This window comes from Ahaetulla prasina, chromosome 3 (assembly GCF_028640845.1).
Source record: "Ahaetulla prasina isolate Xishuangbanna chromosome 3, ASM2864084v1, whole genome shotgun sequence".
Taxonomy (NCBI): domain Eukaryota; kingdom Metazoa; phylum Chordata; class Lepidosauria; order Squamata; family Colubridae; genus Ahaetulla; species Ahaetulla prasina.
In genome coordinates, this window is record NC_080541.1 from 194,773,340 (window position 1) to 194,787,082 (window position 13,743).

At 36.7% G+C, this 13,743-nt stretch overlaps 1 protein-coding gene across 9 annotated transcripts in view; it reads right to left on the reverse strand.

Annotated features, from left to right (window-relative positions):
• The window catches only part of EPB41L1 (erythrocyte membrane protein band 4.1 like 1), a 196,772-nt gene that overhangs the window by 14,507 nt on the left and 168,522 nt on the right, over positions 1-13,743 (reverse strand). For 6 of the 9 annotated variants that reach the window (XM_058174661.1, XM_058174663.1, XM_058174660.1 and 3 more), the window contains 3 exons: positions 13,399-13,590; positions 9,540-9,638; positions 317-3,076 (listed from right to left, as the gene is read on the reverse strand). In XM_058174661.1, the coding sequence (XP_058030644.1) occupies positions 317-3,076; positions 9,540-9,638; positions 13,399-13,590 (3,051 nt within the window). The remainder of the gene's footprint in view (positions 1-316; positions 3,077-9,539; positions 9,639-13,398; positions 13,591-13,743) is intronic. The other 3 variants (XM_058174669.1, XM_058174668.1, XM_058174667.1) reach the window with 2 other exon arrangements.

The following is a 13,743-nucleotide window of genomic DNA, read 5'->3' on the forward strand; positions in this document are numbered from 1 at the left end:
CATTCATAGTACTCTTGCCTAGTTTCAAGTTAGCAGCTGGCATTCTCTAGGTAGCCAAATCTTTAGACGTTTCTCCCTTTCTCTCCCTCTCTCTCTCACACACAGAAACACTTCAAAAGCTGATGAGCTGCCTGGGCCAGGAGGTTTGCATTCAGTAACTGAGCCAGGTCACACACACATACAGAAAAGGACAAGGGATGCAAGCAGCAGTTTTCAATCAATGGCCATGTTTAAAGCCATGGCACATGATGCATAAAGACGTGTCACACAACATGCTTTATGAACTTTCCAGTGGGACAGTTCATGTGGGAGTTACCACAGCTTCTGCCAAAGTGATTTCACAGCCAGAATCAGGAGAAGCCAATTCAGCTTCTCTTTCTCCTCCTTGCTCAGATCCAAGAGAAATATCTTCCTTCCAAGATGACAGATGAGATGGTTCTCCCTCACTTGTTCCTTGATTTTCAGCTAGGTAGACCATGTCTGATATTCCTCCAGGGTCTTTTGTTTTGCCATCTGAAGGTTGCAAAGCCACTATTAATTTTGCACAGTTGTTTTCCAAAAATGTATCTTTGTGTAGTTCTATGCTTGATGAATCTTTTGGTATCTCACTTCCTAGACAACTATCATGGAATCCTGTTAAGGCAACATCTGGTTCATCAGAAAGCAAGCTGTACATTTCACCTTGTTCAAACATCCTAATTTTAGAAGCTACGGAGTTTTCTTTATTTGTTGCACTTTTATGCTCAATAAAATCCTTTGATGTGGATGAATCTGCATCCTTATGCTTTTGAGATGAAGCTGTACTATACCCTCTGAACTTGAGTTGTTCCAGATTGGGTTTTTCTTTATTATGTGTAGTTTGCACAGGTTTCAGGTCCTGCTTTACAGCATGAGGAGAGAACAAACATTCTTTGTTCCATTCAGGTGACCCAGTCTTAACAGACTGTGTAGTGTCAAGTTCTTCTTTTAAAAAAAAATGACCTTCCAATTCTGAAAATTTAGAACCAACTACAGAGGCAGACTTTAATAATATTGTATCCCTAGATGGCTGCTTCAAGCCAGAGGTTGTACCCTGAACTACTTCATCTAGATTTAAAGTTAAAACGATATCCTCTGACTTTGCAGTATTATCTTTGGTCAGCTCATCCATTTCACAGAGCTTATCTTTAGCTAAGTCCTCCCATTCTGAAATATTATTCTTAGCCACCTCTTCTAATTTTGGGAGTTCAGCGGATTCTTGGAATTTATATTTAGCCATCCCATTTAATTCATGAGGCTCATTTCTGTCATACTCTTCAGTCTTGCAGGATCCATATTTAGCTGTTTCTCTACATTCTGACATATTATGTGAATTTGATGGTTTATTTTTAGTTGAATCTTCCGACAGGGTAGACTTATCTTTTGTTATCTCATCCTGTTCACTAGAATTAACTAAGGATCCACTTTTCATTTCTTGTTTGTTTATGGCTGGACTTTTCAGTTCAGTACTTTCATCTTTGGCTGATAGCTCTGAGTCAGGAAGTTCATCTTTGGTGGAATCTTCAGATCTGATGTATTTATTTTGGACTAGTTCCTGACCTTCTGATAATTTGTCCTGAAGAGGCCAGCTTGAATCATGAGTCTTTTCTTGGGCTAATTTTTCTGTTTTTGCTTCTTGTGATATATGTGACCCTCTAGTTGAAATTTCTGTAAAACAGGAAAGCTGCTGTTGTGAGGAATTCATGGTGGAGTCCATACATTCTATGGCTTCCATCTGAAGAAGTATTTGAGTAGCTTCCATTTCTTCTAACTTATTTCTTTTGCTTTGATTTTCTGAAGTTTTTAATATTATGCTCTGTGTTCCTATAGCAGTATCAGCCTCCTTCTTATCATATTCTTTTTTCCCTTCTGGAAGACTGCTGTTATATGTTTCATCAACTCCTTTTTTATGCTCATAAGAAGGATAAGCTGTTGCCTCTTTTGTGGAGGGTCCAGATTGTAACTGAGGCACTGATAATGGGATTATGGAATCCCTTTCACAGGCTTCATCTGTCAAAGAAAATGCACTACATTCCTGATCATCTTTGATTCCATAATCATTTGACTCTATAGGAACACCTTCCCCTGAAATTGATGAATGAACTTCTTTTTCATTCTTAATAGAATGTATGCTTTTGTCATCTGCAGTCTCAGATTGCTCTGACTGGAGAATTGTTTCGCTGATGTCTGAAATTCCTTCACAATATATGGGTAAGGGGAATGGAAGTGCATTTTCTCCCTCTCTCTTTCCTATAACTGGGGCAAGATTAATGCTCTTCCGTTTTTCTATTTCGCTTTCTTGCCTCATTTCAAAGGCACAATTCTTTTTTTGGTCAAGTATTTCCTTGGTCTCATTATTTGTTTCATCCGTTTCTTCAGAACCCAAATAGATGATCCGTTCAGCAGCTGAGGATGATGTCTTATCACTTAGTTTCACCTTAGTTTTAACCGAGTCAGAATCTGAGGTATCCTGGAGAACTTCCTTTTCTGATAATTTCAAAGAAGTCCTACATTCACTTATTATAATTCTGTTTTCTTTTTTTGGAGACTCTGGATGAAAAGAGGCACATGTTGGTCCGTCTTTAGATTGAAGCGGGCCAGTAGGTTGCATATTTTCAGTGGAGGCTAGCACCACGTCCTTTATTTTGTCTTTCTGTTCTTCTTTCTTCTCAGGTTCACAAGAACCAAATAGTGCTGTCTCTGTTTTATTGCTTTTCTCTTCTCTTTCCTCAGGAAGGCTTTCTGTCTCAGAAGATTTCTTTCTGTAATCTTTCTCATTCTTATCATCTTCCCATAATGATTCAAAATCTTCTGGACTGGCTATCATTTTGGCCTTTCTGTGAACCTTTATTTTGCTTCCCTCATTTCCTTTCACCTCTTGCTTTGTTGCTGCCTTGGCTACCCCTACTGCAGTGGGCTCTTTTGAGAAGTCCAAATCTTTTTGCTTTCCTGAGGCAATTGCACTTGATTCTTCTTTCTGGGTCTTAATAATTTGTTTTAGTGCTAGCTCTTCCAGCCCAGAAGTTCCTCTTTCTATAAAAACCCAATGCTCTGAACCCTGCATTGTAATTGGAGCAAGAAAAATTAGCATTAAACATAAATTACTCAAATAGATGATAATTAAATAGATAACAAAGTTCCTGATACAGCATTCATGCACAGGAAACAACTACATAAATCTTTCCTTTATCAACTGGATGGTAACATTTCAAAGCTGAGATCAATTGAGAATTAAAGTTTAAGTTCCGTCCTTTTCTAGTTACCAACATCTGAAAATATGCCTAACATCACTGTAACAGTGTAATTTGATTACTGTAGTTTAAAACAAACATTTTTGACCAATTGTGCACTGGTATTTTTGAATTAAATGATCTCAGAGTACTCTGATAAGTTTTCTGGATCTATATTTTTTATGAGAAATGAAAAAGAGTCAGGTTTTGGAAATGAACAACAGTACTTTTATCGCTGTTTTGCATTCTGTTGAAGCTGTATATGGTTTCAGATTGTTTAATTGCCTAAGAGATACATAGGAGTTTTTGAAAGGAGGTTTTTTAATTGCAAGTATGTTTACAGCAGAATTTTCTGATGGCATATATACATGCATTTATGCTTCCACTTCTTAATTGTATGATATACCAAAATGATGTAAATCAATTATAGTTTAATTATTTGAATATCAAAGTTTGAATAAAGTAGAGAATCGTCAATGCATTTAGCATTGATTTAACTATAAGAGATTCTTTTTTACACTGTTACTTTAATATGAAACACCAAAGCTTTTTATATGCATATCCTAATCTTATTTGGGGTGTTGGCACTAGATTTGGCTCATAAATAACAGAAATAAAATAAATAAATAAAATATGTGAAATAGGATATACAAGTTAATTATATTTAAATTAAGTCACACTTAAATTATATACTGAGTAAATAGATCCATTTAAAGTATAACAGTCATCTGATGTGTTTCTGGATTTCTCCAGAGGTTTCTTTGTACATCATTTTCAAAACAACTGTGCAAACCTACAGGAAATTATCAGATCAAAGTGAATCCCTTTAATCCACTGAAGCAAAAACAAAATTTTAAAATGAAAGCATTTTGAAAAATTGCACTAAAATAACAAATAAAATGGAAGAAGGTATTTTGCAAAATTAAAATTATATACAACAATTAGAGCTTCACATTTCACTGAGAAAATCTGAATAAAGTCAGCAATTTATATGAAGCTAATTTATGTCCAAACCAGTTCAGTTCAGGGGGAAAAAACCAGACTGGTTTAGGATTAGGAAGACAAAATTAAGAAAGTAAGTAAAAACTGCAATACCAATATTTTTTTGCTTAAGAAAATAAAGCGTACAACAGAACAATAAGAAGCCTGAAATATATTATATGAAACAGCAGTACCAAACTGCTTGAATCAATGTTCCCCGACCTCTGCAACTTTAAGGTGTGGGGACTACAACTCCCAGAATTCCCCAGCCAGCATTGGAGTTGAAATCCACATAACTTAAAGGTATAGAGTTGAGAAACTTTGGTTTAAATAATGATGGTTTGCAGGTATTGGATGTTTTGTGCTATGTAGACCCAACACCACCATAGCTAAAATTAAGTCATCTCTATGTAACAAACATATGTAAAGAGCAAATACTGAGAATAGTGGTAGAAGAACGAAGAATAACAGAGAATTAGATTGTTACTCTTATGTACTTTGTTTTATAAGGGTAACAGTAGCATGCATTCTTTACTAGTTAAAAATATTTTTATCTGCTTAAAAATGTTATTGATACTTAATACATAAGACGAAAACTGCAATAATAGGATCTTGAGGGCAGCATCACAAAGCCCTATATTTTGCAAATCTTCCAATTGTGACTCTTATATCATGTGCCATGCTTTGATATATAACCAACAGTATAACAGGTACATTATACCACAATTCATTATTGTAAGAGAAGCTTGACACGCTCATTATTTCATCTGTTAGACACTGCATCTAATATTTCTATTAGTATTCCTCTAATGCTACTTCTAATAATCCTAATCCTAAAACTTCTGATTCTAGTTTCTTTTGCTTCTCTAAAACAATCACAAATAATTATACAGAGTATGGAATGATTCCATAATCCCAAGTAGCCACCTATATTTGGCAAAGCAACTACTGCCAGCTGCCCACAATCAAAATCAATGGGGAAACTGGCAGGAAGTTGTAAGCCTCAAGTTGGGCAGGCAGATAAGTAGCTGTTGCCCAGTGGGAGAGGATGTGAGGGAGTGAATGGGTAGGTCAGGGAAGGTGTGTGGGAGTGTGTGAGAATCACGGGGCAAGTCAGGAATGGTGTGCAAGGGTGGATGAGACATGCGGCACAGAACAGAGAGGATACACAAGAATGTGCAAGTGGCTGATGTGGTGCAGAAGACTTACCTCAGTGACCTGCAACCTTCCCTGCTGGCTTCCCCATTGACTTTCTAGAGAAGCCATGGGGAAAGGATTCAAATAGCAATCATATGAGTCCCAGTTGCTGTTGTTAACCAAATTCCACAGTCATTAGGCAAGACAACTTCCTGCTGGTTTCCCACAACCAAAGTCACTTTGGAAGCCAGCAGGCAGTTAAGTGGTGGCTGTTGGGTGAGGGAGGGTGCAAGGGCATGTGTAAGAGGCATTGTGCAAGTTGGGGAGGATGCATGACAGTTCAAGGGGGTGCCTGAGAAGTACAACATGTGTCAGGGAGAGTGCACGGGGTATGCAAGTGGCCAGCATGGTGAGATAGGGGAGACTTACCCCAGTGACTTCTGACCCTCCCTTCCAGCTTTCCCATTGGCTTTCTGGTGAAGCCGACAAGGAAGGTTGCAAATAGTGATCACATGATCCTGGAGTACTGCAACTAGTTGTAAGTGTGAACTGGTTGTCAAGTTCCCAGATCATGATCATGTGACCACAGGGATACTGAGAACTATAGCTGGAATGCCAAAGACCATTCGTTCAACATCATCATAACTTTGAATGCCACTGAACGAATGGGCCTAGGTTGAGGATCTCCTGCAATTAAAAACAAAGTGAATTTAGAGCAAACACAGTACTTCCTGAACTAGTTACATGGATATGCCCAAAGTAACAAATTTATATGAGAATCTGATAAATTATATTACTTGATTTTTACATTTTTAAACATGCATAAGAAGCTACAAGTATTACAGAATGATGTTCCAAGCTATAAAAATGTTATATTAAATATAACCTAATTTTAAAATTCAATTTTGCTTTGCATTATAGCATTTTAGATTAGGCACAAATTAATCTACAGGTAGCCCTCCACTTACAACCACAATGGAACACAAAATTTTGATTGCTAAGCAAAACAGTTGTTAAGTGAGTTTTGACCCATTTTACAACCTTTCTTGCCAGAGTTGTAAAGAGAATCACTGCAGATGTTAAGTTAGTAACACGGTTGTTGAGTGAATCTGGCTTCCCCATTGGTTTTGCTTATCAGAAGGTTGCAAAAGGGGACCAAATGACCTTGGGACACTGGAACTATCATAAATATGAATCAGTTGCCAAGTGTCTGAATTTTGATCAAGTGACCCATGGGGATGCTGTAATGGCTGTAAATTGGTGAATTGGTCATAAGTCACTTTTTTCAGTGCTGTTGTAACTTGAAACAGTCACTAAACAAGTGGTTGTAAATCGAGGATTAACTGTATTTCTATTCAGAGCATGTTTTTACAAATAATACTATGCAATTAATCTGTGTAAAACCATCCCAAACTTGCATATTTATATACATGTTTTTATAACATTAAATGTTCAGATCTATAGTTTGCTACAAATACATAACAAAGAACTGCATTTCAACATCTAAAAACTGCAAAAAATATTTTGGATAAATTATTATCCAAACATTAATTTTATATGTGTGGCCAAGAAATTTCATACAAGAATTAATATACGTTCCTATCTCAATTGATAGGAATATAACAGTTATTTTCTTCCATATCCCATAACTTTGAGAAAAAACCCCACAGATAAAGTGTATGTTACTTATCTTTGTTCATATAAATAAATATGCTGAGTTATATAAATAAATAGTAGCTTAACTTTGTAACTGAAATTGACAGTTGTCTTGGGTGAAAGTAGTTGGTCAGTCCTAGTAAATTCTAATTAAATAACAGCATTTATATTGGCAGTTTTAAATGATAGTTTGAATTATTGTCTCAATGTACATGCTTAGCTACAACTATGGTTTATGAACCACAGTCACCAAGTTCAGAAAATATACTAAGCTAAAAGAAAGCATATTCTGACATAATATGTATAAACCAAATCAATATCAATGTGCTGTGAATTTTAGTAGGTACTAATTGTTTGAAGGACAGATTTAATAACATTGACCAGTTTCTTTTGTTTTTGGCTTAGTATGATTGAGAATCATGTCATTGTAATTTGTAAAAGAGGTTTAAAAATCTTGATTTAGCACTGTGTGTGAACAAAACAGGTTGAAGCAATTTAAGTGCTTAGTAGTCCATAGTGTAGCTGTTGATTCCACTTCTTTATAATCCAACTTTTGACCATATTGATGTTATTAAAGGTCTATTGTGTTTCCCCAAAAATAAGACCCTGTCTTATATTTTTTTGAACCCTGAAATAAGCGCTTGGCCTTATTGCCATGTGCTCAAAAGCCCGATTGGGCTTATTATCAGGGTGTGTCTTATTTTGGGGGAAACAAGGTATATGTTTCTTTGAGAGGTGTGGGGGGACGAACTCTCCATCTATGCCATAAACCACAATCAGAACTCACAAAAGTTGTCAATTGCTTACTTTCAATTCTAAGATAGGATAATGCTTACAATAGCAGACGGGGAACTAGCTTTCATTATGCTGCCTTTGGAAGTAATTACTGGACCAGACCACAACACCATATTTCAATATCTGTGCCATAGTATCACTGCCATGCCACAATTGACACAAGCCACTATATTTGACAGCAGGTGAAATGACAGAATCTTCTGGCTACTCTATATTCCTGTACTTCTGTTTATGCACCAAAATTTTAACCACGCCTCTTATTTTTTATAACCTACTTGGGTTATAAAAGTGAATGAGACAATATCTATCTGGAAATGTAAGATTTAGCTTTCTTTTGCTAACAGGACAATTCAGAAACAGAACAGACTTGCTGTATTGCGGTAAGGCTGTTCACTGCCTCTGCCACCAGATGTCTCAGATTTTATTTGTCTGAATACAACACCAGTGTATAACAACTCTGTGGTTAAGTATATGAAAAACAAACTGACCAAAATGGATGTCTCCTTGAATGAAGAAAGGTCACAATGTTTGCATGCTTGAAATACTCAAGTATTTCTAGAGCATTTGTTATATTAATACTTTTGTATTTGGTAGCATTTGCCAAATTTGAAATAATATTTTATTTTATTTTCAGTGCGCTGCAGAAGAATTTCCTTTGTTGTGCAGGCTTATACATAACCACAAACAGCTGCTGTATTTCTTGAAACATATTGAGTATCTTTTTAAATGAAATGCACATACCATAGCTTTTAATTGTGTCGAGATATATCTAAGCCAGACATATCTAAACCAGACTGGCAAAAGTTCCTCAGAATTCAGACAATATTTGATAAACCTACACTGACAACTTTTTTCAAAGCAAACTGGCCTATCAGTGGTGGGTTGCCCCTGGGTCGGACCGGTTTGCAAGAACTGGTAGTAAAACCGGCGGGAGGCTCCGCCCACTGACCCTGATGTCATCAGGAAGCTTCTGCCCATGCGTGCACGCAGCCCTATTGCGAGCTGGTAGTAAAGGTAAGTAGAATGTGGGCCCTGTGGCCTACCCTTGCTGAATTAGGTCTTAGCACTCTATTCTATCACACTGGCCAATCAGATGCCTTTACGGAACCTGCAGGAAGGAAATAGAGGCATGCATCTCTCCTTTGGTTTCCCTGCAGCTGATATTTGGATACATGATGCTATCCGCAATTGAGAAATTTGAAAAAGCAAAAAAGAGATACACATAATTTGCAGAGCTCACTACGGATTCTTGTACCTCCATTAACTGAGGAATGAATTCAGTATCACCTTATCTTTCACTGAAGCACATTTTGGTATAGTTTTCAAGTACTGGTGGACTTTCCCGAAACGCTGACATCAAAATCATTTGGAGATTTAAATACTGAATATAACATTGTGTAATAATTCATAACTTCTCTAGCATTCCTAGTAGCTTAGATATAATCAGAGTTTCTTGTTTCAGATAAGTTCTAAATGAACCCGATTAAATGAACTTGGTTCATCAGGTTGATGAACTTGGTTGATTATCAACTACCACGAATACCACAAGCTTAAACTACAGTAAAAACTGCATCCTACTGACTTCAAAAGAGTTCAGCCTTTCTAAGAGCTCAGCCCTTAGTAAGTGTGAGTAGTATTATAGCCTACATCTATTTCTAGGAAAGGAATCAAAAAGAGAAGCAGATATAGAAAAGGGAGAGAAATTGAAAGAGTGGTGATAACCTCAGGAGAAGAAACAAGGCTTTTCTGTATAAAAGATTCCATGATTAAGGCAGCTCCATATTCAGATGACAGATCCTCTGGAGAATCCTCTTCTGACATCTATTTCAGCAGGGGAAACCCAAGACCCCCCAGGCAAAGAGATAGAGACAGAGAAAAGAGACAAGAGAGACACAGAAAAAGAAGCAGTAAATAAAGTATGGAGAATCACTCTATTTCCTGTGCATTTACTCTGAACTAATCCTTTATCTAACTTTTTAGGAAAAGATTCTTTCTTTCAACTTCCATCTCCCCTCTGACAGCAATACAGCCCTTGACTTACCATCAATTTTTAGTGACTGTTCAAAGTTACTGAAAAACAGGACTTACAAACCAATCCCCACAGTCATGTGATCAAAATTTGGTTGCTTGGGATCCATTATGCAACTACAACGGTTGCAGCATCCTGGGGACATGCGATAGTCATTTACAATTTACAATCTTTTTAGCCAGCTTCTGGCAAGCAGAAGTTAATCAGAAAAGCCAGGCTAGCTTAAAGATCACTTGATTCACTTAACAACTGCAGTAATTTCCTTAACAACTGTAGTAAAAAGGTCGTAAAATTGAGTGTGACTCCCTTAACAACCACCTTGCTTAACAACCTAAATTCTTGTAAGTTGAGGACTACCTGTATTAATCATGACTCAGCGGCTGAACTCCACTATTCCATTTTCTTTCTACTGGAACACTTGAACACAAGTTTATCAGAGCTATCCAGAGTTTTCACCTTGATTTCATACCAATATCTTTGCTCTATTTTTTTATATATACATAAAAATTGACATAAGAATGCTTTCCCAATTAAGTGTTGAATTAGGATCCACAGGACCAGTCATAATTAGATTTTTAAACTTGATATTGTATTTTAAATTTTTGGGTTATTGGGTTATCTGCTGTACATCGCCCTGAGTCTTCGGAGAAGGGCAGTATAAAAATTTGAAAAATAAATAAATAAATAAATAATAGTTGAGTAATATGTCTGCTAAATTCACATTCAAAGCATCTTGCCTGCTGATGAAAGTCTGTCTGCCTCCCAACCTTTCATTTGGAAAAATGAGTCATGCAATGAAACCTAGAAAAGTAAAAGGACTTGGACCTGCTATATTTCTTTGCGGACAAAAGATCAGGCAAATGCATCAATGACTTGTGCAACTTTCTTCACTGGTTAGGATTTTGTGCTTCCAGCTTTCCTGAGCTCACGTTTAATCTATGTTTCACCAGAAGAAATCTCAACACCTTGCCCATTACTGTATTAGTTGGGATTATAAAATGCTTTATGTCTCTACTCACGAAGACCAAGAAATACCCAAGAACAGAGGTCATCTCCTATGGTCAAACTGGTTTATAAAATATTAAGTTGTTCACTAAATGATAAGAGGTTTTCATTTAAAAGCTAAGAGTTTCATAAATATGTGATTTTCTGCAAAGTTAGCCTGCATTTTAAAGTAGAGATTATTTCCAGCTATGTTGAAGGAAAGGACAGCAGAATCTTCTTCCAGCTTTCTTAATTTAATCCGAATATCCCACAACATAGTAAGCCTGTACCTGACTGGCTTTGGTTACAATAAAGAGAATTCTTGTAAACAGAGAAACACTACCATCAGTATCATTGTCAAAATCATAAGGTTCATGCCAAAATCTTGAGGGCCAGCTACTATGTGTTTTTATGATGGTTTTTTACAGTGTTATAGGCACTGGAGTATTTTTTTTATCGAAGTTAGGATGCAAATGAAACTAAATATATATTCCATAATAAGAAGTTTCTCAGAAATTCTTTACACTCAATTTAAGCGTTGCTGTTAAGAGATATTTTCACACATAGCTATCCAAGGCCTGTGGGCAAGAGAGTGCATCTACTATTAAACAAATATTAGGATTCCCTTTTTGCTTGCTTACTTTCACTTCCTAATGCATTCCCACGATGATATGGACTGAGTGGCAACAGAGATACCGTGTTGTCCCGAACATATGACCTTCTCAGAAAGTAAGTCCTAGTTTGATTTTTACATGTGCATCTAATATAAGCCCTACCTCTCAAAATAAGCCCTAATTAAAACCCTGGCCACTCCAGGGCGCACAGGTAAAAATTAAGCTAGGGTGGGGATGGGTTGTGAGTGGAATTGCCCTACTACTTTTCTTCAGACAGTTGCAGCCAGGCCTCGCACACCTCTGCCCATTTCTTCTGCAGCTGGCAAGGCTTTCCTAAAGGCCTCTGTAGCTAATAACAGAGCTTGGATCAATCCAGAGCTCTGTTATCGGCTGCAGAGGTCTTCAGGAAAGCCTTGCCAGACAAAGAAGTTCCTGAAGGCCTCTGATAGCGAAAAAGAGGCCGGGGGCAACGCATGCAAGTGAGGTGAGTCAGTGGATGACATCCCCTCCCCCAAAAATAATACTTAGTGTCTTTTTTTTGGTGGCAAAAAAATCTAAGACAGGGTCTTATTTTCAGGGAAACACGGGTAAGTTTTAAGAATCTGTTTAGTGGCAAAAGACTACCTTTAAGTAATTAAATCAACTCATAACAACAATGTAAGTTACTTTTCCTGGCACAAATTTCTGTATGATGACACATGAGAATAATTTAAAATTTTCCCATGCAAAAGACAATGAAACTTGACTTTCAAAACAATTCATCTAAAAAATTAGTCTTAACAGGATTCAGTCTTTATTCACTGCTTTATGGACACTCAACTATCTTGGAGAAAGCTACATACAACAGCTTTCTATACATGGATACATATACAGTATTACTTACATGACAATGACTCACTGTGGGAAACTATTTGAAAAAATCCTAACCTCAAAGTCTACATAGCTATGATTCACATGGTAAATGGCTTTCATATTTAAGGAAGTCTAATAATATCCATGTATCTGTAATATGTAGGCCTAGGATCATTTATATTTTCTAACATACGTAGCATTTTCATTTATGATAGTTGTATTACCAAAATTTAATTTTACATGTCTGCTTTATTCATTATTTTGCCTTTCAATTTAAGCTTTGCCTGCAAGGTCTTAGATTATTTTAAAAATCTTTTTATTGTGATTGTCTAATCCCTGAAATAGGCAATAAATAGTAGATTGATATTATCTATATGTCCAGTAAGAGATGCAGACATATGAAATTTGATTTATGAGTATACATATATTCCTAGGACCTTCTAACTGCTTGCCTTTAAAGAAAAGAATGATGAGATAAATCAATCAACCCAAGATAGTTGAGAGTTGAACACAAGCATCTGATCAAAGCCTGGCAATCTTCTAGCCATTGTTGCAATGCACAGCTTTACTCTCTGTAGTTCAATATGAATATTCATATTAAAGCCAATATTTAGAGAAATGTTCATAACATCATAATTACTGGAATAAATAGGAAAGGATCTTGTAGAGACAGCAGAGGGGATACAGAAAAAAGCCCTCTTGTCAAAATATTATGGAATGTTTACCTAAATCTGACAATATTACAATTTTAAAGCAGCAGAAGACAGTAAATACTCAAGAGATATAATGCAGCACAGAGTTTGATAGTACAGACAGGAGAAAAGCAAAAACGTTAAGATCCACCTTCTCCAATATCTTTTTTGTCTCAGATGTGTGGACTATAAGCCACACGCTGTCTAGAAATGATGGCAGCTCTAGTTTCAATACATTTGGAAGGCGGGAAATTGAGGAAGGCAGTAGTAAGGATGGTACTATCAGGCCACTAATTAAAATTAATTCTTCTAAATGGCAGAAGAATCAAGTACATAAATATAAATAGCAAAATTGAGTAACCCCAATATAAATGAATAACTTTGTATCATTAGAATAACAACAAACAAACCTCATTGGCCTTCTCAGGGGTCCCTTTTGGCGTCTCATCTTCATGTTTGGGTGAAGAAGAAGCAGGCGAGGAAGGCAGCCTTCGATCCCGGTCTCTGTGCACAAGCTTGCTATTGGGTTCCTTCAGGGTCCGTTTCAACTCATTAATGCTGGCCTGGTGCTTTAGCAAAACATCTTCCGGTTTGTCTAAAAACTTTTGGATGGAGAGGGGAAGGTAACTTCTAAGGTGAGGGTTAGAGGAAGGAACATGAGTGGAGTGAGATGCTTGTGAGGTGGGAGCTTCAGAGTGTTTATAATCGGAGGTCTTATTGCCTAGAAAGTGAAGTCTCCACATAATGTAAATCAT